The sequence below is a fragment of the Podarcis filfolensis genome (assembly GCF_964270895.1).
Source record: "Podarcis filfolensis genome assembly, chromosome: 11".
In the NCBI taxonomy this organism is placed as follows: domain Eukaryota; kingdom Metazoa; phylum Chordata; class Lepidosauria; order Squamata; family Lacertidae; genus Podarcis; species Podarcis filfolensis.
Window position 1 is genome coordinate 15,572,580 of NC_139613.1, and position 27,792 is coordinate 15,600,371.

The following is a 27,792-nucleotide window of genomic DNA, read 5'->3' on the forward strand; positions in this document are numbered from 1 at the left end:
AGACAATTGGATTGCAGGCTTGGCTGGTGAAGGAAATATGGCGATGCAAGAAGTATTTCTCAATCTGGCTCTCCTGATGTTTTGGACTACAACTCCCATCATTCCTGACCATTGGCCACGCTGACTAGAGTTGGTGGGGCCTGTAGCTGAAGATATCTGAACAGGGCTGGGAATGGCTGACATAAAAGCACGAAAGGAGCATATCCTCTGCCATAAGTGGTAAAAATGATACATGAATGAGCATATGTCTGCAGGATAATTCAGACCATAAATTTCCTTGCCACTTATCAGAATAAGATTGGGCACACAGACTACTGTGAGGTACTTTGGTGTGACCTCGCAATCTCTCCAGCCTATAAGGCAAGCAACACATTACAAACTTACAGCACATTTTAAATCAACGCATATAAAGAACAAATACCTACAGAAATAGTAAGCGTCATGTTTATTTTCAAAAAACCACTAAAAAATGGGGTGAGGGGGAAGAGAAGGATTTGCTGAGATGCCGATTTACATAAAGGGGGCAAAGCAAGTTTTGGAAAATGTACTCTATTTCCTATTATTGCACTTCTCTTATTACAACAAGGCATTTAAAAATGTTCGCAACATAAATGATATATTTATATAAATAATGGTGCCAATATACAATATCATACAATCGTGTGTTACACTTAAAAAAAACACACACACAAACACCCCACACAAATGTAGATAAAAATTGTGGTCTCTTTCCCCCCAGAAAACAGATGAGGTGATAAACCTGTGTCTAGATGGGACTATTTCAGATCATGGGTGGGTGGGGAATCACACTGCCAAATGCCTCAAAAACCTCTGTAAGTAGAAAAATAAGGTGTCAGGGAGATGACTAGGCTAGCACACTTCTTGCTTGACATCTACATTTCTATCTGCAGGGAATATTTTTGTATGGAAGAGCGATCAGTCATACGACCTTCCCAGCTGCAGTCTAAAGCAGTAGAATCCAGAAACAGGTTTGCTATCTCATTTGTTGCTTTGTGTGACCAGGCCTGTGATTTTGGTTTCTTACAACTTTCACCTTTATTTTCATATACTGCACAAATCAATTTTGTTATCTTTGTAAAAGATGAAGATTTGTAGCATCTGATTAATTCTTTCCTTGCGAAACTGGTTCATCAGAAGGCAGGTTTCTTATGACATGAAGAATGTGTATTCCACACAGCTTCTGAGAAATAATGAAATACTCATTTCAGCTTGCTTGAATTGGGGGGGGGGGGAACATCCAGAGATTTTTACGATCCATCAAAAAGTATTATTATGACATCGAGTTAAAAGCTCAACAGTAACAAGTCATTTATATCTAGAACAAGTTAATGGATCAGCATAGAAATTTAATTAATCATAACTTTTAAATCGCAGTCAGCATTTTATTACGTAATCCTCTTGTTTAGTGTAGGCTTTTATATAACAGACAGGAAATGCAAGATGGTATGTAAACAGTTTGACTATTTTCTGAGTAATGCTCTTGAAATCGCTCATACTCCCAAAGAAACGTTTCCAAAATTACAAGATATTATGCCTCAATTTCTGGATGAACATCAAATTCCTGTTGGTGAAACCTCATATGTAACACCTTCCTAATTTAAATGCATATCGATTATGGAGGAGGTGTTTGAATAAACCTTAAGGACTGAGGTGGGGGAAAGTGACAATTCTGAGAAGAAGCCCATTGCAATGGTTTAGCCGTTTGGAAAATATCAATAGTGTAAAATCTGTATCTCCAGATCTCCTAGGTTCCATCTCTTTGGCATCTCCTCTGCTTAACAAGCAGACATTGTCAAGGAAATGGAAGGCAGGCACCTGATTGGAGCAGAAGGTGGTGTCAAGAGATTGGGGTTACTCAATGGGGCCTGGGAGTGACAGGAAGATGACAGAAGGGCATAGGAGACCGAAGAGAGGCAATAAGAAGATCTGCAATATTTCTACAACATCCTTGCTAATGCAACTTGCTGCCTCTTTGCTAGTCATCACATATGTACGCCAGACCATAATAAGGGACCAGATCCCTGGTATGCTTTCTATATATATAGGGATGCTAACAATGTTCACCAAGCAGTGTGTAAGATTTACAACTTGCACAGAGCTCTCCCTGAGGCTGGCTTGGTTTCATTTTGCTTCAAGGGGAATGAAATTAAGCTCTACTCAAAGTCTATTTTCCGCCTCAAGAGTTGTAACAGAGAAAACATGCAAGATTCGAATGCATCGCCTGCCTGATGCCATTCTGGCAAACGTATGTATTCAGATAAACACATAAAATAAAATCACACAGAGTAAGGCTGGAATAGCCTGAGACAGACTCTCTCTCCCACCACAAATACTGAAGATGTTTGTATCTTTAAAAGAAAGAATGAAGCATTGTCTCCTTTTGGAATTTTGACTCTATATCCCCTGACATTGACACAGCAATTTAAGGCAATCCCTGACGCTAACAGAGCAATTTAAAGAGCAAACCATTATTTAATAAATTTGATCTCCAGTATTATTTATATGCCGCCTTTCAGGGCGAAGGCTTCTCCAAACTAATTTCTCAAGGAAATTATGTTGACACCTGTGTATTTTTCAACCGCACCTGCTATCTATACATTAAAGCAGGGGTCAGCAAACATTTTCAGCAGGGGGCTGGTCCACTGTCCCTCAGACCTTGTGGGGGGCCAGACTATATTTTGGAAGAAAAAAAAAGAATGAATTCTTATGCCCGACAAATAACCCAGAGATGCATTTTAAATAAAAGGACAGATTCTACTCATGTAAAAACAGGCTGATTCCCAGACTGTCCACAAGCTGGGTTTAGAAGGCGATTGGGCCGGATCCAGCCCCCAGGCCTTAGTTTGCCTACCCATACATTAAAGACTATCTCAAACTCCCAACTTTGATCAAAATTATCTGTCAGAATGACATGTGCTTTGACTATGGATTAAATATTCAGCATCAGTGCATATGATGCTCTGAGGAGTGTTTGATTTTTAGAGAATTTCAAACTACACATCTGTCATAAAAAATCATGGGTGGTGGAGGGGGAACCCCAATAACTGGTGGACATGAATAGGGTGCCTATATCCAGTTCAATGAACCCCGGTGAGCACTGGGATGCAGTGACAGATACAGCCACATTTCCTATATATGTAGAAGTCTGCCTCCACGTGTGGATCTCACGGGCTCGACTGGGGAAATGAGATTTAAGTGCCTTCACAGTATCTGTATCAACAAATGCAGCAATTGTGCTTATAGATGTATAGAAAACCACTTAAAACCAACGCTTCAGAACGGAAGCAGCAGAAAATACGGTCACTCAGAATTTACAGGTGAATTTACACCCACAATGCAAATGCTTTCTCGTCTTTTCTTTCCTTCCAATTATCCAAACTCTGGGGGGCCTATCCTTCCGGTGACTTCACCCCAGAAAGTACTTGTTAATGCAATTCTTTTCAGCCAGGCAAAAACATTCCAGTTAGGGCCAGTAGGGGAGTATAGCTGGGGATGGGTTGTGGCCTGAGGAGATTCCCAAGGGCCAGACAGAGAGAGGCTCTGAGGGCCACATATAGGGCTGAGTTTTCCCATCCATGATAAGGAGGAAATTTACCATGGCAAGAGTTCCAATTCTTCCGAAAACCAGGCCATCTATTTTCTAGCTATCTAATTAGAGGCCAATAGGTTTGAAAACTAGGATCATAAACTCTGAATACTGAAAGAATACAATTTATGGTGTGTTCTTCTAGAAAACCACCAATTGTTTGGAACATTTTCTCCCTAGACATATTGCTTTCTGTGGCTTTCTCCAGTGTGAACTGAGTTATAGTGGCTTAATCCTAAGAGTTGAATGCATTCATATAAGTATTCAGAACCACCGCCCCCCCCCCCAAGAATTCTTACTTCTATGGTGGAAAAAAACCCACACCACACTTGCAGTTCTGGTTTTAACCCAGTTGTTCTTTGCTTTTTTCATTGTTTGTCTTTATGTTGTTGTTTTTGAAAACTCTATAAATGCATCTTTTTAAAAAAAAATTATATGCTTGCTTCAAGCCATTTTGAGGAGGAACACTCAAAGGAACACCACTTAAAAGAACAGGGAGATTGTCTCAAACATTCTCCCATTTTTAATAGACAAATGCTTGACCCACAAGTCAGCTGAAATCAAAACAACGTGGTATAGCTACAAAATCCCTGTTGCCACAAAAAACAGGGCAGGTTTCATCTGTTAGGGTGCTATTTGACTAAGTTTTAGTCAGAGTACGCCCACTAACATAAACATAGCTAAATTAAGCCCAGTCATTTCAGCGGGCCTACTCTTGAGGAAAACTTAGTTGAATACCACCCCCTAGCTTGCTAAGTGTAAAAATACCCAGGACAAACACACAATTCACCATCTTGACTTTTTAAAACATTACCCAAACTTGCTAATGTACTGTACGCTTTCCCAATAAATAGTTTACCAGTTATAAAAGTCGTGTTGTGTGTTGTTTGTTGAGCACTGAGTGAAACTCCAGCAGCTTAGCAAGGAAAGTGAGGCAGAGATTGTCACTTAAGCTTGAGATGCCTTCATGGCTTGCGGCTCCCATATGAACATATGAAACTTCCTCATACCAAAATCAGATTGTTGGTCCATATAGCCCCAGAACTGCTTGCTCAGACTGGCAGCAACTCCCCAGGGTCCCAGGCACAGTTGTCCAGAGACTGTGGCACCCAAAATCCTTGGAACTGGCAAATGCCAGCAACTGAATCTGGAAGCTAAACTACGTGTATCACTTATTTCCTTACACACGAAAGCCATGTCTTTCTTTAGACATGGAACCCAAGATGATGCTGTTGCCAGGTGGTCACGCACCCAAGCAGTCCCCAGACCCCAGACCTGCTTAGCTGTAGCATGACAGTAGCTTCATGTGCCTTGAGACCGTATCCTGGTATTTCCTCAGAGAGCCACAGGCTGTCTCCCTAGAGCGTTGAGAACCATTTTTCCAAGTAATAGTTGGGTGGACCCAAAGGGGACATTCAAATCCTTTAACCGTAGCAGGAAGAAACCAGATACAAATCATATTGCAAATTGTATTCTGCCAAGCTTTCCCATGCAACCTATGCAAAGTACCGTTTATTGCACCATCTATGAAGTGAATCCAAAAGTGCAGCAATTAATTGATAAAATGATAGGTTTGTTTCGCAGTCAAGCAACCTGACTTTCACCCATAGTCCACCCAGACATGTGAGCTTGGTCGGGGGTTGTCCAGGCAATGCGGCAGCTGCACTCTGCACGTGCTCCGTGGCAGTCTTTTTCGCTTCATGTAATCCCAGGCAGATCGGAGCTTGCGTTGAAAACAGATTCCAAGACTGATTTCAACAGCTTTGCTTCGGTGCAGCTCCAAACGGGTGACTGATGAGCTGGTCTTGAGGAAGACAGGAAGGAGATTCAGATCAACAGAAGTCCATGCAGCCAATAATAATAATACTGGGGTTAGTGGTGGTGGAGGAAATGATGCCATTTATAAAACACTGGTGCATTCGCTGGGATACGTTCCTAGCTCACGTATCTTGATGTTCCTTGGCTGGTTTTAGCAGTCTGACACAGAACAACGCCCCTGAATCAACAAGGCTCAGCACTTGCAATGTGTTTGTAATGGTTCCATCGCACACAACCTGGAAGGCTGTGCCACAAAGGTAAGTTTAGGTTAACAAGTTTCAACGCCCATCATACTGGAGGCTGATGCTTTCTGATAAGCAACTGGACAGGTCCCTCTGGGACAGATTTAATGATGTTCCAAGCATCGTAATGCATGAGTCCAAGCAAGGATTTCCCACCAATGGCCAGGATTTCATCGCCGGCTTCCAGTTTTCCTGCTTGTTCTGCAGCGCCACCTGTTGGGGAAAGAAATTAAAGTCAGGACCAAAGAGCCGAAGCACAGAAGAACCTCACATTCAGACACAATTCAGTTTTGATTTCCAAGACTCAGCTCTGCAGTAAGATTCCATTGCAATTTACCCAATAGCAGAAGTTCACTGTGGTTCCTGAGACTATATTGGACTTCAGGACGTCCCCATTTCCCAGGGACAGTCCCCGGATTTACAAATCAGTGCCTGCTTCTTGGGAGAAAAGCAATGACAAACCTAGACAGCATCTTAAAAAGCAGAGACATCACCTTGCTAACAAAGGTCCATATAGTTAAAGCTATGGTTTTCCCAGTAGTGATGTATGGAAGTGAGAGCTGGATCATAAAGAAGGCTGATCGCCGAAGAATGGATGCTTCTGAATTATGGTGTTGGAGCAGACTCTTGAGAGTCCCATGGACTGCAAGAAGATCAAACCGATCCATTCTGAAGGAAATCAGCCCTGAGTGCTCACTAGAAGGACAGATCCTGAAGCTGAGGCTCCAATACTTTGGCCACCTCATGAGAAGAGAAGACTCCCTGGAAAAGACTCTGATGCTGGGAAAGATAGAGGGCACAAGGAGAAGGGGACGACAGAGGACGAGATGGTTGGACAGTGTTCTCGAAGCTACCAGCATGAGTTTGACCAAACTGCGGGAGGCAGTGGAAGACAGGAGTGCCTGGCGTGCTCTGGTCCAGGGGGTCACGAAGAGTCGGACACAACTAAACGACTAAACAACAACACCCCATGCAAAATCCATTGAAGTTGAAAAGTGTTCCCAGATTCATTGAAAAAAATCTGGTAACCTTATTCTAAAGTTGCAAAGTGTGCTGCAGTCCACATCCACAGGAAATTTCCAAGGCTAGCCTCTTTTATCCCCAGTTTCCAAAGCAGGAACGGCATCTTAAAAACAGGGACTTGCCTATGGCCAGGCAGGGAAAAGGGAGACAACTTTCCAGTTGAATGAAAAATGTCCCGAGGGCAGCAAAGAAGCCCAGCCAGGATGTGGCGAGTAACTGAAAGGAAAGGAGGACCGAAAATTCCAGCCTGTCCCTGCTTGAACCTACCAACCTGCTTTGAGTTTGGTGCAGCTCTGCTTTGAGGTGAGTCAAACCTGAAATGGCTTGCACCCACCTCACTCCTCATCCCTGCCAGCCATCACCCGCTTCTCCAAGTAAGAAAATCCAGAAACAGGTTTAAAGAGACCAGTTTTCTTGGTCCACATGCCACCCTGGTGTCTCCCATGCCCAGGCAAGTTTACTGGCAGCTGCAGCAGATGGGGATGCTTTGCTTTCATTTATATTTTTACTAGTGTGGTGAGGATTGCTGCCAAGCGCCGGTTGAGGGTACAACTGCCCACTGTTTATTTTTTGCAGGTAGTACAGGTAATTCCACACCTCATTTGTTTACACCGCCTTTCTCTGACTCAGCTACTGATTTCCATGGATTATGTTATATCACTTAATTTCACAGAATCATGGAATTGTAGAGTTGGAAGGGAGCCTGAGGGCAAAGTAGTCCAGCCCCCTACAATGCAGGAATCTCAGCTAAAGCATCCATGGCAGTTGGCCATCCTACCTCTGCTCAAAAACCTCCAAGGAAGGAGAGTCCACAACATCCCGAGGGAGTCTGTTCCACTGTTTAGGGCCCTTGTATTTATGGGACCTCTAAACTCTATGATTATTCATGGACCTTAAGGTCCCAGGCCCTAAGGAAGTCAGACTATCCTCCACCAGGGCCAGGGCCTTCTCAGTGATGGCTCCGACCTGGTGGAATTCTCTGTCCCATGAGACCAGGGCCCTGCAGGATTTAACTTCCTTCCACAGGGCCTGTAAGACAGAGCTATTCCCCTGGCTTTCAATCTGAATTTAGCCTGATCTTTTATTCCCTTCCCTTTTATGAAGATTACCCACTCTGGGATCCCACAGCTAATTCTCCCCTGGCCTCCTTGCTGGCCCAAATAGAACTAAATTAGCCAGCTAGCCCTGGTGATCATCTAATGTTAATTGGATGGATTTTCCCCTAAATTGATTTTTGAACTTTTATACTGTATTTTATGCTGCTTTTTGTTGTATCACAATTGTTTTAAATTTGTTGTTAGCCGCCCTGAGCCCGGTTTTCTGAACCGGGAAGGGCGGGGTATAAATAAAAAATTATTATTATCATCATCATCATCATCATCATCTGATTGACGGAGAAATCATATGTATGCCTACTCTACATTTGACTTCAGTGGGATTTACTCCAAAGTAAGTTTGTATGGGATTGCTGCACATGTCAGTTTAGCTGGCTGTCTGGAAACAAAAGCGGAGCCTCAGAGCAACCTTACCCAGCTGATTGCTGAAGGTACTGCTACTCCCCTCTGAAAAGAGAGGCAAGACTATGTCTACAGAAAAGAAAACAGAAACTCTGGAAAGCGGTTTTCCAAGTACCTTTAAAAATCCTCTTGATGAGCAAAGGTCTGTCTCCTGAGATTGAAGCTTTCCCCCCATCCAGGCTGAATCCCAAGCCAGCAGAAGTCTTCAGAAGTTCGACACAAATGGCTTCGCCCAGCTCTCCATTTGTACCTTTGGGGTGGAGGGAAACATGTAAAGAACATTAACTCTGCTTTGTTCTAACGTCCAAGTTTTGGGTTGCCACCAGGACAAGGAGGTCATGCCAAAAGGGAATGCATGAGGTAGTCTTTAACAAAGCAGCGCAAGTCTCCTTATTTCCCAGCCCCTTGGGAGGCATAAAAAATCATTCACAGTCTCTCATACCCTGTGTTATTTCCATTCCTTGGAGTTGCGAAACCGTTGGACGCAACTTTGGGATTCTTTCTGGCAAATGGCATGGAGCTCCAGCTATTTTGCTGGAATGGTTTGATCTTGGATTGCAAGAATGTGTGTAAATCCAAATACTTTTGTCTCTGGGAGCGAGGCTCCAAAATGCTCATATTCACTACATTATTTGCAAACCGGCATCTGAGAGGCCTGATCTGATTTCCAGTTGGTCAAAATGGAAACCGACCAGTTCAGCTCCACATGGGTTTGACGAGGCCTGGAACTCCTGAGCGCCTATCGACCTGACTGTGAGAACAACTTAAAATGCGGTTCGGGTTCCAAAGAGTCCAAATTAAAACTCAGGTTTTTCACTTTCTCCATCCAAGTTCATAAACGCAGACAGTTAGAATCCAAGTTGCATGGGGGGGTCCAGGGGGGCCCACCCCCAAACCCATTGGTTCTTCTTTGGGGTGAATTCATTCAGCTACTGTGCAACTGGCTCCAGGTTTTGGAGGGCCCTTGTGTAGACGCCCCTCATCGCCCACCATGGCTCTTCCTCCCCCCGCAAACTTGGAGTAGTTTTTATTACTACTGGCTGCTTGCTTGTCAGGCAGACAGCCAACGACAGACCCTCCAAGTCTCCCCGTTTTCCAGAGACAGTCCCAGATTTACAGAAGTCATGCTGGTTTCTGATTTGATCCCAGAATGTCCCGCTTTTCCTTAGGTTGTCCCTATTTTCATCAAAGAAATGTTGGGGTGCTATGGAGCTATCTGACCCCCCCCCCCAAGCCATGGAGATAAGTAACCACAGAACATTTAGAAGACATCTGAGAGCAGTCCTGTATAGGGAAGGCTTTTTTAAAAAATAAAATGCTTCATTATGTTTTTGTATATGCCAGAAGCTGCCCAGAGCGGTTGGGGCGACCCAGTCAGATGGGTAGGTTACAAATAATAACATTATTATAATTATTATTGGGACACGGGTGGCGCTGTGGGTTAAACCACAGAGCCTAGGACTTGCCGATCAGAAGGTCGGCGGTTCAAATCCCTGTGACAGGGTGAGCTCCTGTTGCTCGCTCCCTGCTCCTGCCAACCTAGCAGTTCGAAAGCACGTCAAAGTGCAAGCTCTGGAGTGAAGGTAAACAGTGTTTCCGTGTGCTGCTCTGGTTTCGCCAGAAGCGGCTTAGTCATGCTGGCCACATGACCCGGAAGCTGTACGCCGGCTCCCTCGGCCAATAAAGCGAGATAAGCGCCACAACCCCAGAGTCGGTCACAACTGGACCTAATGGTCAGGGGTCCCTTTACCTTTACCTATAATTATTATTATAAAAGGAAGTATGGATGATCCCTAAGAGGTAAGCCAGGCATTGGTAAACTCGGCCCTCCAGATGTTTTGGGACTACGACTCCCATCATCCCTAGCTAACAGGACCAGTGGTCAGGGATGATGGGAATTGTAGTCTCAAAACATCTGGAGGGCCGAGTTTGCCTGTGCCTGAGGTAAGCAAAGAGGCCAGCAGTTGGCATTGGTAAAGAGAAACAGAAGATCCAAGTGACTCTCATCACTGGACTCCTGCAATGGACCCTTTTGCTGACCATGCTGGCGCCAACCCTGCATTGAACCAACAGCGTACCTGTTGCTCTTCCCACTGTTGCAGTTACTAAGGATTTCCTGCCAGGCGTTGACGTTTCAGACCCGGCAGGAGAAGGCTTTTCTCCTCCTCTCTCCTTCTTGATGATGACGACGGCGTATTTGTGGAGCCTGGCCTGGTGAAGAGCGTTGAGCACATCCCCGTGCACAGAACCTGCGAGACAGATGCCGTTGATGGAAAGAATGTGGTCCCCTCGGCGGATGATTCCTTCCTGGGATGCCACCCCTTTCGAGAAAACCCGGTGGACCTTCAAGAAGATAACATTGCGGTGAAGGTCGTCAGCCAAGTAAAAGAACAGTAAGTTGTTTAACACAGCAACTGATTGATTTGATAGAATGACTTGAACACAAATAAATATGGACAGGGCTTCAGCAAAGGTGCCTTTTGGAGCTATTGGGAGCAAGTGTGAATTTAATAAACTGAATCTAATACTCTTTAGTAAGAAAAGCCAACCTTAGCATGTTCTTTTTCATCTCCTACATTGAGCTCAAACTTGCTAAACAAATATACAATTAATTCTCAGTCCCCACTGTTTAAAATCTCCCAAATTAATAGCTAAATATGTAGCTAATAATCTACTTAGTCAAGGCTGGCAGTCCAGGTTACTGCATATAATTCCTAGTACAAGTATATGCAGACATCTCTGAAACAAGCAATGATGTTTTTAAAAACTTGCCAGCAGTGCTGACTCTGACTAAAGGTAAATCTAGTCTAGCATTGTGTCTCCAACGGTGGCAGGCAAGATGTCTTTGGGAAGATCACAAGCAAGCCATAACAGAGATAACCCTCCCCATCGCTGTGGAACACAGAGGCTATTTTATGGATTTATTTCTCGTGGCACGCTAGAAGACGTTTTCTCATGGTATATTGGTGTGCCCCAAAACAGGGAATCACTTGGTTCCTTCCAACTCTATGATTCTGTGTTGAGATTCCTGAATTGCAGGGGGGTTGGACTAGATGACCCCTGGGGTCCCTTCCCCAACTCTTACAATTTTACGATTCTGCTGGAATCATAAAAAAATATATCAGTGGGAGCCGATACCAGGGGCCCTGATCCTCCAGATGTGTGGTTTAAGGCTACCCCTGGCGTTCCTATTTGGCAACCTTGTGTGCATCAGGGTTTATTTGGCACCCGGGCCCATTTCCCTCTCTGATCGCATTAGCAGATGGTACTCAGAAATGATGCAAGCAGCCGTTCGCAACAGGGCTTTATGGCTGATAAATGAGCACTTGATCTGATTTCCAGCTGGCTTCGCAACCCACTTATGAGAAAAGATGCAGTCACCACTTACAATGATTGATTTCTGTTCCAGGTCTACTCCTCCAGCAACGCTAAATCCCAGGCCAGACCCTTCCTCTTTATTCAAGACTACAAAGAGAACGTCTTCTTTGCTCTGACAAAAAAGACAAAAGAAGAAAAACATCCTAAAGTTAAAAACTCGGGAGAAATATTCGCAAACGTGATGAGAAATGACCCATGTTTATAGAAGTTCTTCCTGGGTGATATTTTTTTTTTCTTTTTTGAATTAGACTGTAAAGGGTTTTTTTTAAAAAAAATTGAAAATAGCTATAATTTCAAAATACTAAAGGAGTTCTGGAAAGACTGGGAAAGACATTCTGAGTTTATTTATGCTGCAAGGAAATCACAAAAAGTCAACTAAACCAGGATTCGGTTTGAGCTACGCCTTCTCAGGGGTTAACCCTAGAACCAAATTTAATGCCATGGCCCAGCCACCTTTTAACAATAAAGTAAAATTTGCAACGGGCCCTTCCAATAGCTTCCAGCCTTAATATTATGAAGATATTTTACTACTGCCAATTTTATTTGTTGCCTTAATTTTTAAAAACCATTGCAATTTCATAGTTGTGTTTCGTTTTATTTGTTCCACGGCTATTGGGTTGGATCCAATGGTGGCTTTGCCATAGCCCAGGAGCAAGGAACAGTCGGGCCACAGAGCCATTTCCTGGACTTATCCCTCACTGGTGACAATCCAAACAGGACCACAAAAGTGCCAACCTTGGAAGCCTCTTTTGAGTGGTAGCTGAAAAGAGCATCACGAGCACTCGAGGAGACTGGGAATGAGAAGAAAAGAGGTGCTCCATCACCTCTTTGCATCTGCCGCCCGAGGCGGATATCTCAATCTGCCTAATGGTAGGGTTGGCCACATAGGAGGAAGCAGGAGATGGCTGGTTCCTTCTGATCACCTGGCCTCCTGGCAAGGGAAATTCTGCTCAGAGATTTCCAACCTCTTTGACTGGAAGGTTATGTACTTCCTCCTGCGACTGGCTTTAGCCTGTTGGTACAGCAGCAGTCAGAAAATTAAAAGACGCCTGCTCCTTGGGAGAAAGGTGATGGCAAACCTAGACAGCGTCTTAAAAAGCAGAGACATCACCTTGCCAACAAAGGTTCGTATAGTTAAAGCCATGGTTTTCCCAGTAGTGATGTATGGAAGTGAGAGCTGGACCATAAAGAAAGCTGATCACCGAAGAATTGATGCTTTTGAATTATGGTGTTGGAGGAGACTCTTGAGAGTCCCATGGACTGCAAGAAGATCAAACATATCCATTCTGAAGGAAATCAGCTCTGAGTGCTCACTGGAAGGACAGATCGTGAAGCTGAGGCTACAATACTTTGGCCACCTCATGAGAAGAGAAGACTCCCTGGATGTTGGGAAAGATGGAGGGCACAAGGAGAAGGGGACGACAGAGGACAAGATGGTTGGACAGTGTTCTCGAAGCTACAAACATGAGTCTGACCAAACTGTGGGAGGCATTGGAAAACAGGAGTGCCTGGCGTGCTCTGGTCCATGGGGTCACAAAGAGTCGGACATGACTAAACGACTAAACAACAACAACAACAGCAAGAATGGAGCCAATCACCAGTTCCAGAGAGGTCCCAGTTTGAGTTTACAGGACGTGGCAGGACAGTAGGCCCCCAGCAAGCGGTATCTGCCTAACTGCGCCAACAGAGCTTTAGATGAATTTAGAAGTTGACGGCCATCCTACTGGGGACTAAGCGCCAGTGCTACGGATTGCATAATGTTTTCCAGCCTTTGTGCCACTTTGGACTTAAGAGCAGATGTGAGAAAGTATGCAGACACAGACCGTGTTCCAAGAAGCATTTCAGTTTCATAAATATTTGAGTTCTTGGATTTTACAAACCGGCATGAATAAATAATCTCTCTACAGATTCCATGTGAAAACACTTAAAAGTGCATTTGATTACTTTTGGCTGGGAACAAAACTCAGTCTTCGTATTTCTGCAAAACTCGCCAAACCCACCTGGCTCAGCTCAACTCGTGGGACTAACAAGCTCTAACCAGGTACCGGAATAGAAGAAAGGAGTTCTGGGAGGTCTCCTTTTCCCAGGATTCCTCTTACCTGGACCTACAGCCCAGATCAGGGGCCTGAATCCTACACAAGGGATACAGACTTGGAGGCAGATGGAAGTTGGGGCTGGGCTGGGCAGACCACAATTGTGGTTGTTTTCAAAAGCTTGTGTACTCAGTTGAAAAAACAGAGTTTGCGCAACCATTATTGAGGTATTAAAGGCACCAGCAAGCAGACGTCTATGTAGCTTTATGCAAAGGTCTTGTGAAATTCTACCTCTGCAAATTACCAGGCCTGGAAAATTGCTAGTAGTCCAATTGCTAGTTTTCCTGATGTGGTAAGTTAATATCTTACCAAGTGGGGTAAGTGAGGTGGCCACCCTCAGACAGGTGATTTGGGGTGACTCGCAATGGTGGCAAACCTGCTAGTTATTTATTATTGTAGAAGTGCAGTAATTTGGAGACACTCCCTTACAAAAGACATTGGGGGGTGAGAGTTTGGAGATGATCCCTGTAGAATGGTATGAAGGTGTGAAGCCTGGTTAGCTCTGAGAGATCCAGCAGAAAATGGCCACTTACCCCTTTCATGGGTGGGTGGGCAGCAGCTGCGACCCCTCACATTCAGCCACCATCCCAGGCAACAATATTACATATGCCTAGCTGGCCATTTGACTTGTTTGGGGATTTCCCTGGGCTGGCCAGTCAGTGGGACAAATCTGCCTGCCAAAAAAAAATTTAAACTGGCCAATCAGAGGCCCACCTGGCGGGCAGTGCCTTGCTGGCTGACTGGGCCTGGGCTGCTCTCATAAAAGCCAGATGTACTAGACCCATTCAGTGCAGTTGGCAGAAGAACAAACCCTCCTTCCTCCCTTATCATCTATTAGATTCCAGGTCAATCATATCAGGTACACCAACTCCTAGGGGCCAAGGCAGTTTTGCTCCTCTACCCACTGGCTCCCCATGGCATTGCGTAACATCGCACATGGGTCCCCTCAATCCTCTTAAGATGTCACCTCTGTTATGTATCCTAACATGTTTTAACTTTGCTTGTCCGTTACATTCTCTCTGTTTAGCCAAGATTTGATCCCTTGCGTTTTGCAACCTTTCTATGGTAGTCAATGACTGGGAAGGAATTTCATTGGCTGGTCTAGAGGTTTTGCCTTTCCTCATAGCAAATCATCACAACCTTTGGCAGTTAAAGCATTGGGTGGAAGCCTAGTCTTTGGGGTGAAGGGGTGCATCACCGTGTCCAGAACCAGCGGTGTACTCAGGGTACCCCATGGAAGTCTCTGTCCGGAAGCCAAGCGTAGGGCAGTTGGGCCACAGAGCTTCCAACAGCAACCTTAGGTTGGCCACCTCAGTAGATCGATGTCTTGGGGAGGCCATAATCCTTCGCACGACCCTGAATAAGTTTCAGCCCTCCAGCAGAAAGCTGGAACAGATATACACCCAATGCCTGAGCCAAAATTCCACCTACATCTGTAATTAATAAAGTTGTGGCCATTTTGAACCCAGATGGTTCTCTGCTTGGTTCTGTTTTAACACACCTTACAGGGGAGGGTGGAGCTGCGACTGGGACCACAACTAGTGTCTGTTGTAACTTCTCCTGAATAAAACCTCCATGTTAACTATTAACTCTGCATATTGGACCCAGACGTATTACACTTATTATTGCATGCTTACTGCCAGGGAGAGGAAGAGGTGCTTGTGGGATTTTCTGTCTCTGATGCCAAAATAACATGGCTGGCCTTGGGTAGCATGCAACTCAACTTTCAGTGGTGTTAGTGGTGGTTGTAGCCTCATTTGATGCCTCAAAATGTCTTCAGCCAGCCCTGTTAGCAAGGGACTGGCTTTCAGCCAAATTCGCATCACTTGCAACCTCCCTGTTTCTTCACTCAAAATCCCCTAACTGTTCTTCTGATGTTAAGAGTCCCACAACAAGGCTCTATTACATACACTCCTATGCAAAATGTAGCTAGGCGCTGAGATTCCGCTCTCTGGGTGAATTCATTTAAAATAAAAAAAAAGCCCTTGTGAGCCAGATGTTTGGTGGTTTAGGATCAAAAACTTGCAGCCCAACAAGAGTTACTGGAGGATTCAAAGCTTTGCCCAAGTGTAGCAGTGCGTATAATGCGAGCACTGATGGATCCCCTACATGGATTTCTGGAGCGGCCCTTTTAAATATGGGATTGTTAAATATTTCAAAAGTGGGAAGAAAGAAGATGCCCTTCAAATAAACCAAAGGAATTTATAGCAGACATATTAAGTCGTTAATGGTACAAGATGGTCGATAAGAATGAGGAAAATATCAGTTCTTCAGTTTCCAATCTGAGTCTTTCGTGGCTCGTATGAATGTTGCAAAAAACTGATTATCACCCAGTGCATAAGAAGGAGGCATCGGCACACTCAGGGCAACACCAAAGTTTGAAGGACTGGGTGGGGGGGATCCTAAGCGAGGGGAACTTAAGGGGAGAGGGAACCCCAAAAAGCAACTTAATGGGACACAAAATGTTCTCTCTCTCTCTCTCTCTCTCTCTCTCTCTCACTCACACACACACACACACACAAAATCCCTGCCAACTGGATGGGAGGGGGAATGAAACAGAGATAGCTCAGTTGATTAGATCGTGGTGTTGATAACATCAAGGTTGCAGGTTCAATCCCCATAAGGGACAGCTGCATATTCCTGCATTTCCTTTTGTACTTCGTTACTGTTATTAAATGATTGAAAATTCAGAATTAAAAACTATTAGAACGTATTAAATTCACAAGAATGACATGTGAATGTTTTAACATGTTAAATACACGAGAATAACATGTGGCATGTAATTTCCACCACTACATGCATTCGTATGCACATCTTGCACTAGTATGTGTGTTTTCATACCCCTTACTTGGCTTTAGTTTGCACTGCATTGCAAAATTCAGCAATTTTTCGAAAGATTACTCTGTTTCAGTTCATTAGAAAGTGCAAATTAGGCAAATTTCTCCTTAAATGCAAACTGAATCAAATCCCCACTGTTTCCCTAATATTAGCATAAGGAATATGGTGCTCAGGGTGACAAAGCAGCAGCTACTGGGAACAGGAGGCAGGCAAAACTGACCATGAGCCCAGAGTAACTGACTAGCCACAAGGAGCTTGGCTGATCACCTGTGCAATAGCAGCAGGGCCTCTCTTGTGGAAACGTTGCTCCAAATTGGCTACTTGGATCTTGGGAGCCTTTTAAAATATTTTTTAATCCTCAAGAATCTATCTGGTGCCGAAACACCAACAAATTACCTCTTTTTCTTCCTATGCAAGATTTAAAAATATATATGAAAGATCTCAATCTACCTTTAAGCAATACTAAGTTTTTCCACAAGTAAGTTAAAAATATTGGCCATTTTGATCTTGTGTAGGCTTACCTCGGCTTGTGCTTTGGCCTCTCGGAGTAAAGAAGGAAGGTCGCATTTTGTCGTCACTGCAGAAAGAACCGACTGCAATTTCTGCTGATCCAGAGTGGAGACAAGGAGTTGATCCAAGCTAAAATATGCAAGTGCAAAAATGGGTACTCTGGATGAGACTGCATAATGGTGTAACAGAAAGAGAAATTTCTATTCCCAAAGGAGGACATGGCCAGGAGTTAAGACATTTGCATTGTCCTGCAAAATCTGGTTCGGAGGAGCAATACCGAGTCAGACTATATTGTTCCTCCTAGCTAAGTACCATATTTTTCGCTCTGTAAGAGCATAAGACGCACCTAGTTTTTGGAGGAGGAAAACAAGAAAAAATAATATTCTGAATCTCAGAAGCTAGAACAGCAAGAAGGATAGCTGCACAGCGATCCCTCTTGCTGTTCTGGCTTCTGGGATAGCTGCGCAGCCTGTATTTGCTCCATAAGACGCACACACATTTCCCCTTACATTTTGGGAGGGGAAAAGTGAGTCTTATAGAGCAAAAAATACGGTATTTTCTACACCAACTGGCAGCAGCTGTCCAGAGAGGAATCTTCTCCTGGTCCTGCTTGGAGGTGTCGGGAATCGAACCCAGGACTTGCTGCATGCAAAGCGTGTGCTCTGCCACTGTGCTACAGCAATTCCTCAAGATGGAGTTGTGGCAGGGAAGGAGACGTGGTGAGCTAAGGGGCTGCAGCGGAGAACAAGAAGCAACAGAATGTAGTCAGGGCAGGATGTACGCTGTGATTCTGCAAGAGAACTGAAAAGGAGCAGAATGCGGTATATGGTGCAGAGGACAGCTTCTAACAAATCTTTGCATATATATTTTTTTAAGTATCCAAGTTTCTAATTCTTACAGCTTCAAATACAATGTGGGCAATGCTTTGTGAAGTTTAAGAAGCTGAATAGGGTTTGTAGGACTGATGTGGAGGAGCACCAGTGCCCCGTGCTGCCCCCCTTGTCTTTCACTGTGCTTAGCAAAACCAGTCTAGGTTATGCAAAATAGTTTCAGAATAAATTTAGGAAAACAAGAGGAAGTACGCAAAGCTTTCTGCTGTGCATAAGTTGCTCGCTGTTGCAGAATCCCGCTTTCCGTGGCACAGAATGAGATAACCTGGAGGCAAGATTTTTATGCTTTTGTGCAGAGTTTGTAGCCCAGAATATGGGGTTGCTTCCAAATAGGTGTTTATTATTGAATCAGTGCTCCCCATGCATACAACTTTTGGGTACAATGCACACAAAATGTCAGTCCATTCCCCCCCCTTTAATCCGGATTTACCCTTTCAAGAAAGAATCCTATAAGCTTGTTGCCAATGTCCATTAATTCACACTCCACCCCACCCAAAAAATCCGGAAGCACCCTACATCTTGTGACTTCTGGGAATGCTTTGCTGTGTGGCTTCCAGGCTCTGGAACCTGACCCACTCGCGACATAAAACCAGTGCAATGGAAACAAGGGCACTAACCTGATTGACCAGCTCTTCCCCGAGTGCGTCTTGTTCGGGTTGGCGTCGTGTTGTAGCACTTCGTCATCGGAGGCTGACCCAGGAGTCCCGCAGCTGCTGTTCCAGGGACTGCTGTCCTTTGAATGCTGCCTGCTTGCTGAGACAAGACTGGAGAGCCCGGGGCATTCATTCAGACTGGATTCGGTTTCAATGGGAAGGCCAAGAGGTCTCGCTGCAGGGGCAACTTCCAGTTCCGTTTTGAAATGAGAAGGTGCAGATTCCACAGAGAAGTCCTCACTGCACAGCTTGTCGAGGTCGGGCATGCTCAAAGCCCGCAGTTCCCGGATCTTAGAGCGGGACAAGGGTGCGTGCCTGATGTGCCCACCTGAAGCTCTGCTTCTTCGGCCAGTGGGGGTAGATGGCGGCAAACAATTTGGACCTCCCAAAGCACCACACCTTTCACCCTTTTCTAAGGGATGAGCATCATCTTTGCTGTTCTCTGAGGGATTCTGCTGCAGTTGCATTAATGCCGCACTGGTTGATGATTTTGTCATCTGCGCGGGGGCCGGGGTTTCGCTTTCACAATAGGAACTCAAACTACGTCTCAGCGCCTGGACAGGGTCATTGATGTTGCTAGCCGAAACTGCAGACGTACCGCCTGACAGCCTTCTACCAACAGGAAGCTTTGAGCCGAACGAGGTGGAGTGTATGTCTATCGCTTTGACCAGAGGCCTATCGAAATTGGCAAGGTTCTCAAACGATTTAATTCTCTGTTTCACGGAAAAAGAGGAAACGGGATCGTGTGGCCAGTTGAGCTCATAATAGTAATAATTCCTCCTGCAGGTTTTCAATTTGTCCGCGATTCTGCTGCTGCTATTGGTCAAAGGCAATTCCTGACTGTTTGATTTGGGGGCGCTGTGAGGCGTTTCTATTCCATCTTTCGTGCCATTCATCAGACTGAGGTGGACAATTTTTAGCATGCCCAACTCTGAATGGGGGTACTTTTCGCCCGAAACGTTGCTCAGGATATCCTGGACAGAATGTGCCGGCGAATCCATAACATGGCTGTCCTCCCTCAAATGATTCGATAGCTGGGTAGGCACTGAGTAGGTCCTCGTCACAGGCTTCAATGCATTGTGCATGTTTTCTTCCTCAACAGTGCTCTGCCTAATGTTCTGAACATTGCTTTCTGGTTTGCTGGCCAACCTAGCATGTCCTTCCTCCTTCTCCAGAGGCAACTCGGGAATCAATGAGGGTGGTGGGAAGGAGCTAGAAGACAGCCTCACCTCAATGAAAGTCCGCTGAATTTCTTGGCTTGGTTGTGGTTGCTGGGTAGGGGAACAAAGGCGGCTTGAAGACTCTTTTTTAAAAGGCTCAGGGTTATCCAATCCCAAAGGCTTGATTTCACACCCATCACGATTCAACAAACTTGTACTCAGTCCACGGTTTTCCGTCCTGTTACTCAAGACAGTCATTTCAGAATCTGTATTTATTTGGGAAGGGTTTTCTCTTGCGTGGTGTTCATCCAATGTACCTCTCGTGTCATTGTTTATAACCACCTGACCTGTGACCTCTGCATCTTTTTCCTCGGCAGGATTCTCTGCCCTTCCAGAATCGTCAAGTTCCAAACTGCTAATGGGTTTATCTTTCTTGGCTTTGACGCTGCTCCTGTCGCCGTTTGACAAAGGTAGAGGCGATTCCGGAGGCACAGCTGAACATGGCTTATTTTCCTCATCCTGTTGAAGAATCCTGGAGCCCATTGAAAGGCTCCTGCTGGGTGGTTCCAAATGTGTGGCCAAGTTATGGAGCGATGTGCCTTTCTTTGGCAGAAGCCTGGGTGACGACTGGAAGGGAAGGGATGCTTTCTTCGGATCAGGGCTGCCGGTTTTCGCAGGTGCAGCACTCGGGGCATCCGACTGAGTCTTGGACTTGCTTTTAATGATAAGACCCTTTAACTTTGGCCCTGGCTTGTTCCGTTGGTTATTTGAAAGAGTTTCCGCTATGCTCTTCTGGGGAATCCCTCTAGTTTCATGATGCAGTTTTTTGGAAGAGGAGGGACTATGTGGGACTACTGTGCTCACTTTGCACTGGCCAGAACTTTGGATTTTGACATTTGGACATTTTAAGGCATTTGACTTTTCACTCTTTCCTGGCAAATCGTGAGCAGCAGCGGCCTTACTCAGATCTTTCGATTTTGTCAAAAGGGGAGATTTGGGACTGCTGACTGTTCTCTGTGACGTACAGTTCACAGGATGGCTGTCTGGTTTGTTCAAGTGGCCAGAGTCACTGGTTCCTTTCTTCGTCGGAGCAGAATTGCAACCAGCCGTATGACTGCCATCATCTGCTGCTAAATCCTTTTCTGTATGCAATGGCTCCTTTTTATTGGGTTGGTCTTTGTCAAGCAGATTGCAGTCCCAGCCATTTATGGTTTTCGTCATGCACAAGTGCATGTCTTGGGCATCTTGTTTGGAAGCCTCACATGCCCCCGCAAGCCTTTCTTTGCTTTCCATGCTTATTCTCTCTCCTCTCCTTAAGGGGCCATCGTCATGGAAAGAGCAAACCTCACCGCTGTGATCTAACCTATCACTCCCAGATGGAGAAACCTGAGAAGAAGAAGGAAAGGCTGTGGATGGAGCCACCTGTTCTGCACCGAAGTGCCTTGGAGAATGTGGCTTTTCTAATAAGGATGTCCCACTGGATCCTTCCAGCGAACCAATTTCTGCCTTGATTTCAGTCTGTAAAACACCATTTGGAGGACTGCATTCTGGTGGATGACGAAATACTTTGGGGGTAGGTGGGACCAGCTGCTCCTGAGGAAACTGTTGCTGCTCACTACTCAGACAGCAGAGTTCAACTCGCTCCTCATCTGACTCAACTGCCTTATGGGTCTCCAAGGGACTGTCACAAGCAGCCTGCGAGGGGGAAGCTCTGGGAGTTTCCGCTACAGATTCTGTGTCTGAACTGGAATCTTCGGCGGTAGCATACATAGATTTTGGGACAGTGTTCACTTTGCTCTCCATCCCAGCCAGGGTGTCTTTGTTTAAACTGCTGAAATTCCTGGAATAGTTACTCAAACGGGTTTGGTTCACAGTGAAAATCTTGCTCGTGTTAATGGAATCCAAGACAGAAAACCCCAAGATTTCTTGCGCGTTAGTGGCATCATTCAGAGTCCTACCTGAAAGGTCATTCTTAATTATATCTGCTCCAGAATGAGAACAGGAATCTTCTCCCCTCCCATCTGCATCTTCCCTGGCACACCTGTCCCCGATGAATGAACACTTAGCATCTTTTTCATCTGAGGAAGGTGTTTTGCCAAGGAAGTCATCCATGTCTCTCAATGGTACCACAGAGCTGTCCTGAGCATAGCTGCTTTCAAAGGAATCTGCTGGTGTTGCATTGGTCTTTGCATCAGATGGCAATGCTGTCCCTTCTGCCACGTAATCGGGGTTGCCCCCGTGCAAAGATTCTTGGTGGTTTGCAAAGCAACTGTCTTCTTCGATCATAAGAATATTGCTTGGATTTCTCTGAACGGCTTCGTCTGCCTCCGAAGATACAAGGAGATTTGCAGATCGGTTCGTAGCTGCATAAAGAAGGAAGCAAAGAACCAATTTCAGCTTCTAAAGTAGGCAATATTGCAAACCGTACACAAGTGTCTGGTTTTTAAGAATCTAGCCGAAATCCAGTGATGGATAGGAATCTTTCAACCAATTATCACCATGCTCCCAGATAGTGCTAATATAATCCAACTAAAAGTAAATACTTACATAGTATGTTACAAAGTGCTAAAAGTATATTTCACAAGATATCTGCTATCTCTTAGTAGTCCTTACAACATTCCTATAAGGCAGGCCATTTGAGGAAGAGGATGCTTAAAGCCAAGTTAAGATCTGAACAGGGTTATCCAGTTAATAATCTGGGCTCCTTTCTTGCACTAATTCTATTTCTTTGTTTCCCGATTTTTATTTTCTGCCTTAAGTCTCTTAACACTTGCAGTTCAACCCTCCAGCACAACAAAACCCCTCTCTGTTTTAACCATGCATCCTGTTGAAGTCCGAACGGTGCTATGAATAGTATTTTCATTTTCCGAAGGGATAGGATTGCGGGCTTGACCTTGTCATGCAGGCCAGCAAGCTTTTGTTACATTGAGCCAGCATCTGTTCCTCTCTAACCCAGCTGCCATCTTGGAAGGAATGTTAGGAAATCTTGGCCTGATGTGAGGAAACTTAGAACTCAGAGGCACCTCTGGAGTGCCTCTGAACCAGGTGCAACGTCTTATGGGACTGCGCATAGGATTTCAGGGCTAAATAACAAGGGATTCCCCATGGTCACTATGAACAGCAATCAGCCTGTGTTCCACTTCAGTTGAAGTGCTGCCTAAACAGCTCATGCAGAATTTTTTCTTTTTTAAAAAAAGCATTTGTTTTACATTTGTAAATAAAAGCTCTCTTCATTTATTTCACATGTAGCTGAATGTGCAAATACATTTGACCAGTGAATGTATTTTGCCACTGATAAGCCTGATGTTGTGATGGAGACTCTGTCTGTGGTTTCTAATTTGTGATGGCTCTTCCACATATCCCTTGAGGCAATTCTGATTTATCATAGTCTTTGGTTGCAAATTAATTTTATCTGAATGTTGCTTTTATTATTATCTTTAAAAAGTTACCTACTGTGATCATCTAAGCCTAAAAAGCATTACAGATTACCCTTCTGGTGCCATACAAAGAACTTTAGATTTTTCAGCCTTTTTTAAAAAAACCCCAGAAAGATTATATTGCTTGTATTGAATGCTGCTAACCATACCCAAGGCAGTCCCACTGAAGTAAAGTATCTGATTAACTCGGATCAGTTAATTTCAGTGGGTCTACTCTGCGTAAAACTGAGTTGGCTACAACGTGTGGGTTTAAAGCACTGTTCTTGAGTTTTGGATTGTATTTTTATTCTGTCCTGTCACATTTTATCTGTTTACTTGTAAAGCACCCTGGATGCTGATGTTAAAGGGCGGTATGCAAACCCACAAGCAAATGAATGAATGGGTTTAAACAAATAGAGAAAATACCGTATTTTTCGCACCATAGGACGCACCGGACAATAGGACGCACCTTGTTTTAGAGGGGGGAGAACAAGAAAAAAAAATTCTCCCCCTCTCTGCCCAGTGCCCCTTCAGCGAAGCGGCAGGAGGCACTGCGCAGAGAGGGGGAGAATTTTCCCCCTCTTGTTTTCCCCCTCTAAAACAAGGTGCCGTTTAAGGTGCGCACCGACCCCTCTCGCTCTCCAGGCTTCAAGTTCCTTTCGACCTGCTCTTTGGGGCTGGCGGGGGGAAGGCTCCTGCCACAGCTGCGTGTCACCTCTCCAGCCGGGAGAGGGTTGCGGGGGGCTTCTTTAGCCCCATGCGCGCTCTCCCGGCTGGAGAGGTGGTGCGCGGCTAAAGAGGCTGCTGCAATAGCAGCTGTGGTGGGGCCCCCAATCTAGATTGACACTGTGATAAGAGTGAAAGGGTTGGAGCCATCCTCTCCCTGACTTGGGTCTTTCCACCCCACCCCAGCTATTATCTACTTAAAAAATAATAATAATTGGGCAGTTGCTAACGTCATGTTGCTTATTTCATAAAATCTACAGCTTGCAGGACTGTAAAGAAAAAACATCAAAGCGTTTTCTCTGTATCTCCCCATGTAACAGTAAAGGGATGCTTTGGTTTATGCTTCTTTTTTAAAACCCTCTTTCGTTCCTTACCTAGATAATATATATACAGCATATAACTGCACAGATTTACTGATCGCCTACCCCAGCTAAATCGCGCAGTACCAAAAGGGAAGCAAACCTCTTACCAGCAACAGCTTTCTGGATTTCCAGTGTGATGGATGTGGGGAGACCTCGTACGTATTGGCAGACCTCCTCGTAAGAGAACCCATGGATCGGGACTCCGTTGATGGCAAGGATCTCATCTCCTGGAACCAGCTTGCCCATAGACGCCTGTTAAAATTGCAGTTAGGGGTGCTATCAGAGGAAACAATTCAGAGGGCAGAATAAAGCTATTTATTATTATGGTTTAGCAGAGGGGCAGCCAAAATGGTGCCTTCTCTATGTTGTTAGACTACAACTCCCATCACCTTGTCAGCATGGCCAATGGTCAGAGATGATGGAACTTGCAGCCCAAGAACTTCTGGAGGGCACTATGTTGTCTACCCCTGCTTTATTGTTACACCTGAATGCAGCCAATAACTACCTTGCCAGATCAAGACTGCAGAACTCAACTATTCTGGCATGTGGTGTCCACCAGCCAGCCACCAGCCAGATGTCTTGGAGAAGCTGAAAAATCAGGCAGGAAGACAATGGCACTATCCCTATTACTTGACCCCACCATCTGGAACTCAAGATAGGCTGGCTCTGAACACAGAATATTACAAATTATCATGGCTATGTTGGCATCCATCTGTCTCGAGAGACAATGGTGTGAGCCTCCAGGGGAGAAGTCAAACCACGGTGTTAGCACCACTGAAGTGACTTTCCACAGTGCCGAAGCCTACGGAGGTCCTGGGCTGCCCGGATGACAAGACCCCCCTCTCGGCCTTGCTGACGTGGTCCAAAGGAAAGCAGAGCAGGTTTGGCATGGCTAATAGCATAGATAAACTTATCATTCACAAATCTGCCTTTTTATTTTTACTAATGCCACCTATGCCATCAGGTGCCTCTATTTCTTGTTCCGATTAGTTACTTCTGGCTTCCAAAAGGGGGCCCTCTTCATAATAATTTGAAAACCACAAGCCTAGGCAAAATAGATGAATAAATAATCACGAGATAAATTTTTCAAACTTAAATGGCAGTCCAGTTGTTCTTCCCTCTCAAGGAGCTATGCGCCTTTAAAAATTTAATATTTTCTGCTTCTAAACGACTTGCTCTCTATACGGCTCCAATCACTCATCCCGCAAAACTGGCAGAGCAGCAATGATCCCTGTTGCAATTACAAAAATGGATTCATTCGGAACAGTGTATTTTCCCCATTGACTCTTTGGTTGAAGCCAGCTAGGATAGGTATGCGCTGCCAAGACCTCCCATTAATAACAGCATCTTTTTGCAGGGGTTGAAGAACTCACAAAATTAACGCTGCCCATAAATATAACTCTTCAATTGCATCACCCTATGTATTCAAAAGGAAGCCCTGCTGAGTTCAATGCTCAATAAGACTTAACAGCACCCTAAATTTCCTTGCATATACTGAGCTTCCTTCAGTACTGATACCCTATCAGGAAATGCAAAGAGCAGAGAAAATTCAAAGCGAGTACCCTTTCAGCTGCTCCTCCTGGCCGCAAGCCTGTTATCACGACACGCAAGGGGATGGCATGGATTTCCAGGTCAAGGCCAAACGATTCATTTTCATTCCGAGTTAAGGTGACTGCTTCCGGGTGGCTCTGCCCAAGAGGACTCTCCTGTGTTTCGCTCTTCCGGAGATGTGGAAGCATCCTCCCGCTAGCTCTGTTTGAAGCGCTGTGCTCCTCATTCTTCTGCCGCGGGATGCCATGGTATTCGATGCTCATCAGGCTTTTGACTCGAGTGACGGCTTTGTGCTCCAGCTTAGGCGATCTCTTGGACTCCAGCTGCGCCTCCCGAAACTCCTTCAAGCTCAGGTGACCCGGGTGAAGCTCGGGCACGTTCGCATAATCAAATGATTTGACCGGGAGGAAAGGGGAGTCCGCTGCGTGCTTGGCAGCGCTGTCTGACGAATCCCTAAAGCCAGCGGCAGCTGGATTGTTGTGCAAATTTGTCCCTGGTTCTCTTTCTGGGTTTGTTGAGCCACCTTTGACAGGAGAAGTTGCAATGGCAAGCTCACAATTGCCCTCTGCCTTCCTTTGGCCTTTGGGTCTTGGTCCCCTTTGTAGTCGAGCGCCATCTTGCTTGGAAAACTCATCCTCGTCGCTTGCGTCACCATCATAGAAAGCAAGTCTCCGCTGCCTCTGGAAGGAGGTACGCGGACCTTTGGGGCTATCGCTGAAGCTAACGTGCCGGGTAGTATTCTCCCTTTGCTTATTGAAGGGACCGGGTGAGTTGTTTCCACTACTCGGTGAATCGCATATGCCCGATTCTTTGGTAGCTAGGGAAGAATGCATGAGATTATGATTTTGCAACTTAATGACTTAAAAAAAAAACCACCACCAGAAAATTGGTGGTAGCCAACCAACAAGTCCCACCAGTACAAGAACTTTTGATAGTGCAACAAGACTTCCCCCTCCCCCACCACCATGTGCTACCCAAATCTGCTCCGATGTCAGGGACTGTGCTGAGGAGGGCTGCACTGAGGAGGAATGGTGGGAGCCTTCCCCTCCCCCTGATCCTGAATCTTCCCAGGAGCAGGAGGACAGTAAAGATTTGGAACAGCGGCTTACAGAGGGGCATAGTTCAGAAGGCAGAAGCTGGGAAATTCTGGATGGGGAACAGCTAGGAGAAGAAACACTGGGAGAGAGATGGTTAACAGGTTCACTGTCTCTGGCAGGCATTCCTTCGCTCTCCCCAAGGTCAAGAAGAGCTCATAAAGTGGCTGAACAGAAAGCACACAAAGCATAGAGGGGGCAAGCTCAGATTCCATGACGTAGGAGTGACGTAGATATGGGGATGTAATGAGATCCTTAATTGGGAGCACCGCCATTCTAGGAGATGGATTCTTTGTTCTCTCGCTGTCATTATTAAAGTTTCTAACTGGTAAGAAGACTCCTTTTCCCTTGTTCTGCTTATCTACTGCCACCGGGGGCGGGGCGGGGGGGAGCTAATTCCCTGAAGCCTGACATCTGGTGGGTTGGGGAAATAGATTTAGGGGTTGCAGGGGAAAGAAGGTGAGAAGTCCTGTTGCACAAGAATAAATCCTCATGCCGATGGGAGATGTTGCTTTGCTCTACTTTGGATACAGCCTGATATCCTCATCCTCTTCCAAGCCAGAAACTCAAGACAATGCACAAAAAAGGCAGTAACAAAGGGAGTAACCGTCAAACATCTTTCAGGTTCCATGCATTGTCACTCTGGCTTACCTGGAATACCAGGAGAAGGAAAACATTCATCTAAGGAGCTGCTTCCACTCTTTGGCCGGAGCGGCTCCTCATCGCTAGAGCCAGTTATGGTAGTCTCTGAAAGTGACAGCTGGCTTGCTCCGTCTTGTAAGAAGTATTGGGAAAACTCTGTTTCAGAATTGATGGATCCCTGCTGAAATAAAGCCCGGGGGGGGGCAGGGTGGTCAATTAGAGCAGTGCCATATATATATTTTTGAAATTATATATAAAAAAGTTTACAACAA

General features: G+C 45.3%; 1 protein-coding gene across 8 annotated transcripts in view; it reads right to left on the bottom strand.

Annotated features, from left to right (window-relative positions):
• Positions 1-422: 422 nt before the first annotated feature.
• PDZD2 (PDZ domain containing 2) overlaps positions 423-27,792 on the bottom strand; it is a 240,176-nt gene continuing 212,806 nt past the window's right edge. For 5 of the 8 annotated variants that reach the window (XM_083575459.1, XM_083575458.1, XM_083575457.1 and 2 more), the window contains 9 exons: positions 27,530-27,701; positions 25,796-26,601; positions 24,341-24,485; positions 18,534-22,092; positions 17,038-17,155; positions 11,596-11,697; positions 10,286-10,550; positions 8,323-8,457; positions 423-5,880 (listed from right to left, as the gene is read on the bottom strand). In XM_083575459.1, the coding sequence (XP_083431585.1) occupies positions 5,714-5,880; positions 8,323-8,457; positions 10,286-10,550; positions 11,596-11,697; positions 17,038-17,155; positions 18,534-22,092; positions 24,341-24,485; positions 25,796-26,601; positions 27,530-27,701 (5,469 nt within the window). In that variant the 3' untranslated portion in view covers positions 423-5,713. The remainder of the gene's footprint in view (positions 5,881-8,322; positions 8,458-10,285; positions 10,551-11,595; positions 11,698-17,037; positions 17,156-18,533; positions 22,093-24,340; positions 24,486-25,795; positions 26,602-27,529; positions 27,702-27,792) is intronic. The other 3 variants (XM_083575460.1, XM_083575464.1, XM_083575462.1) reach the window with 1 other exon arrangement.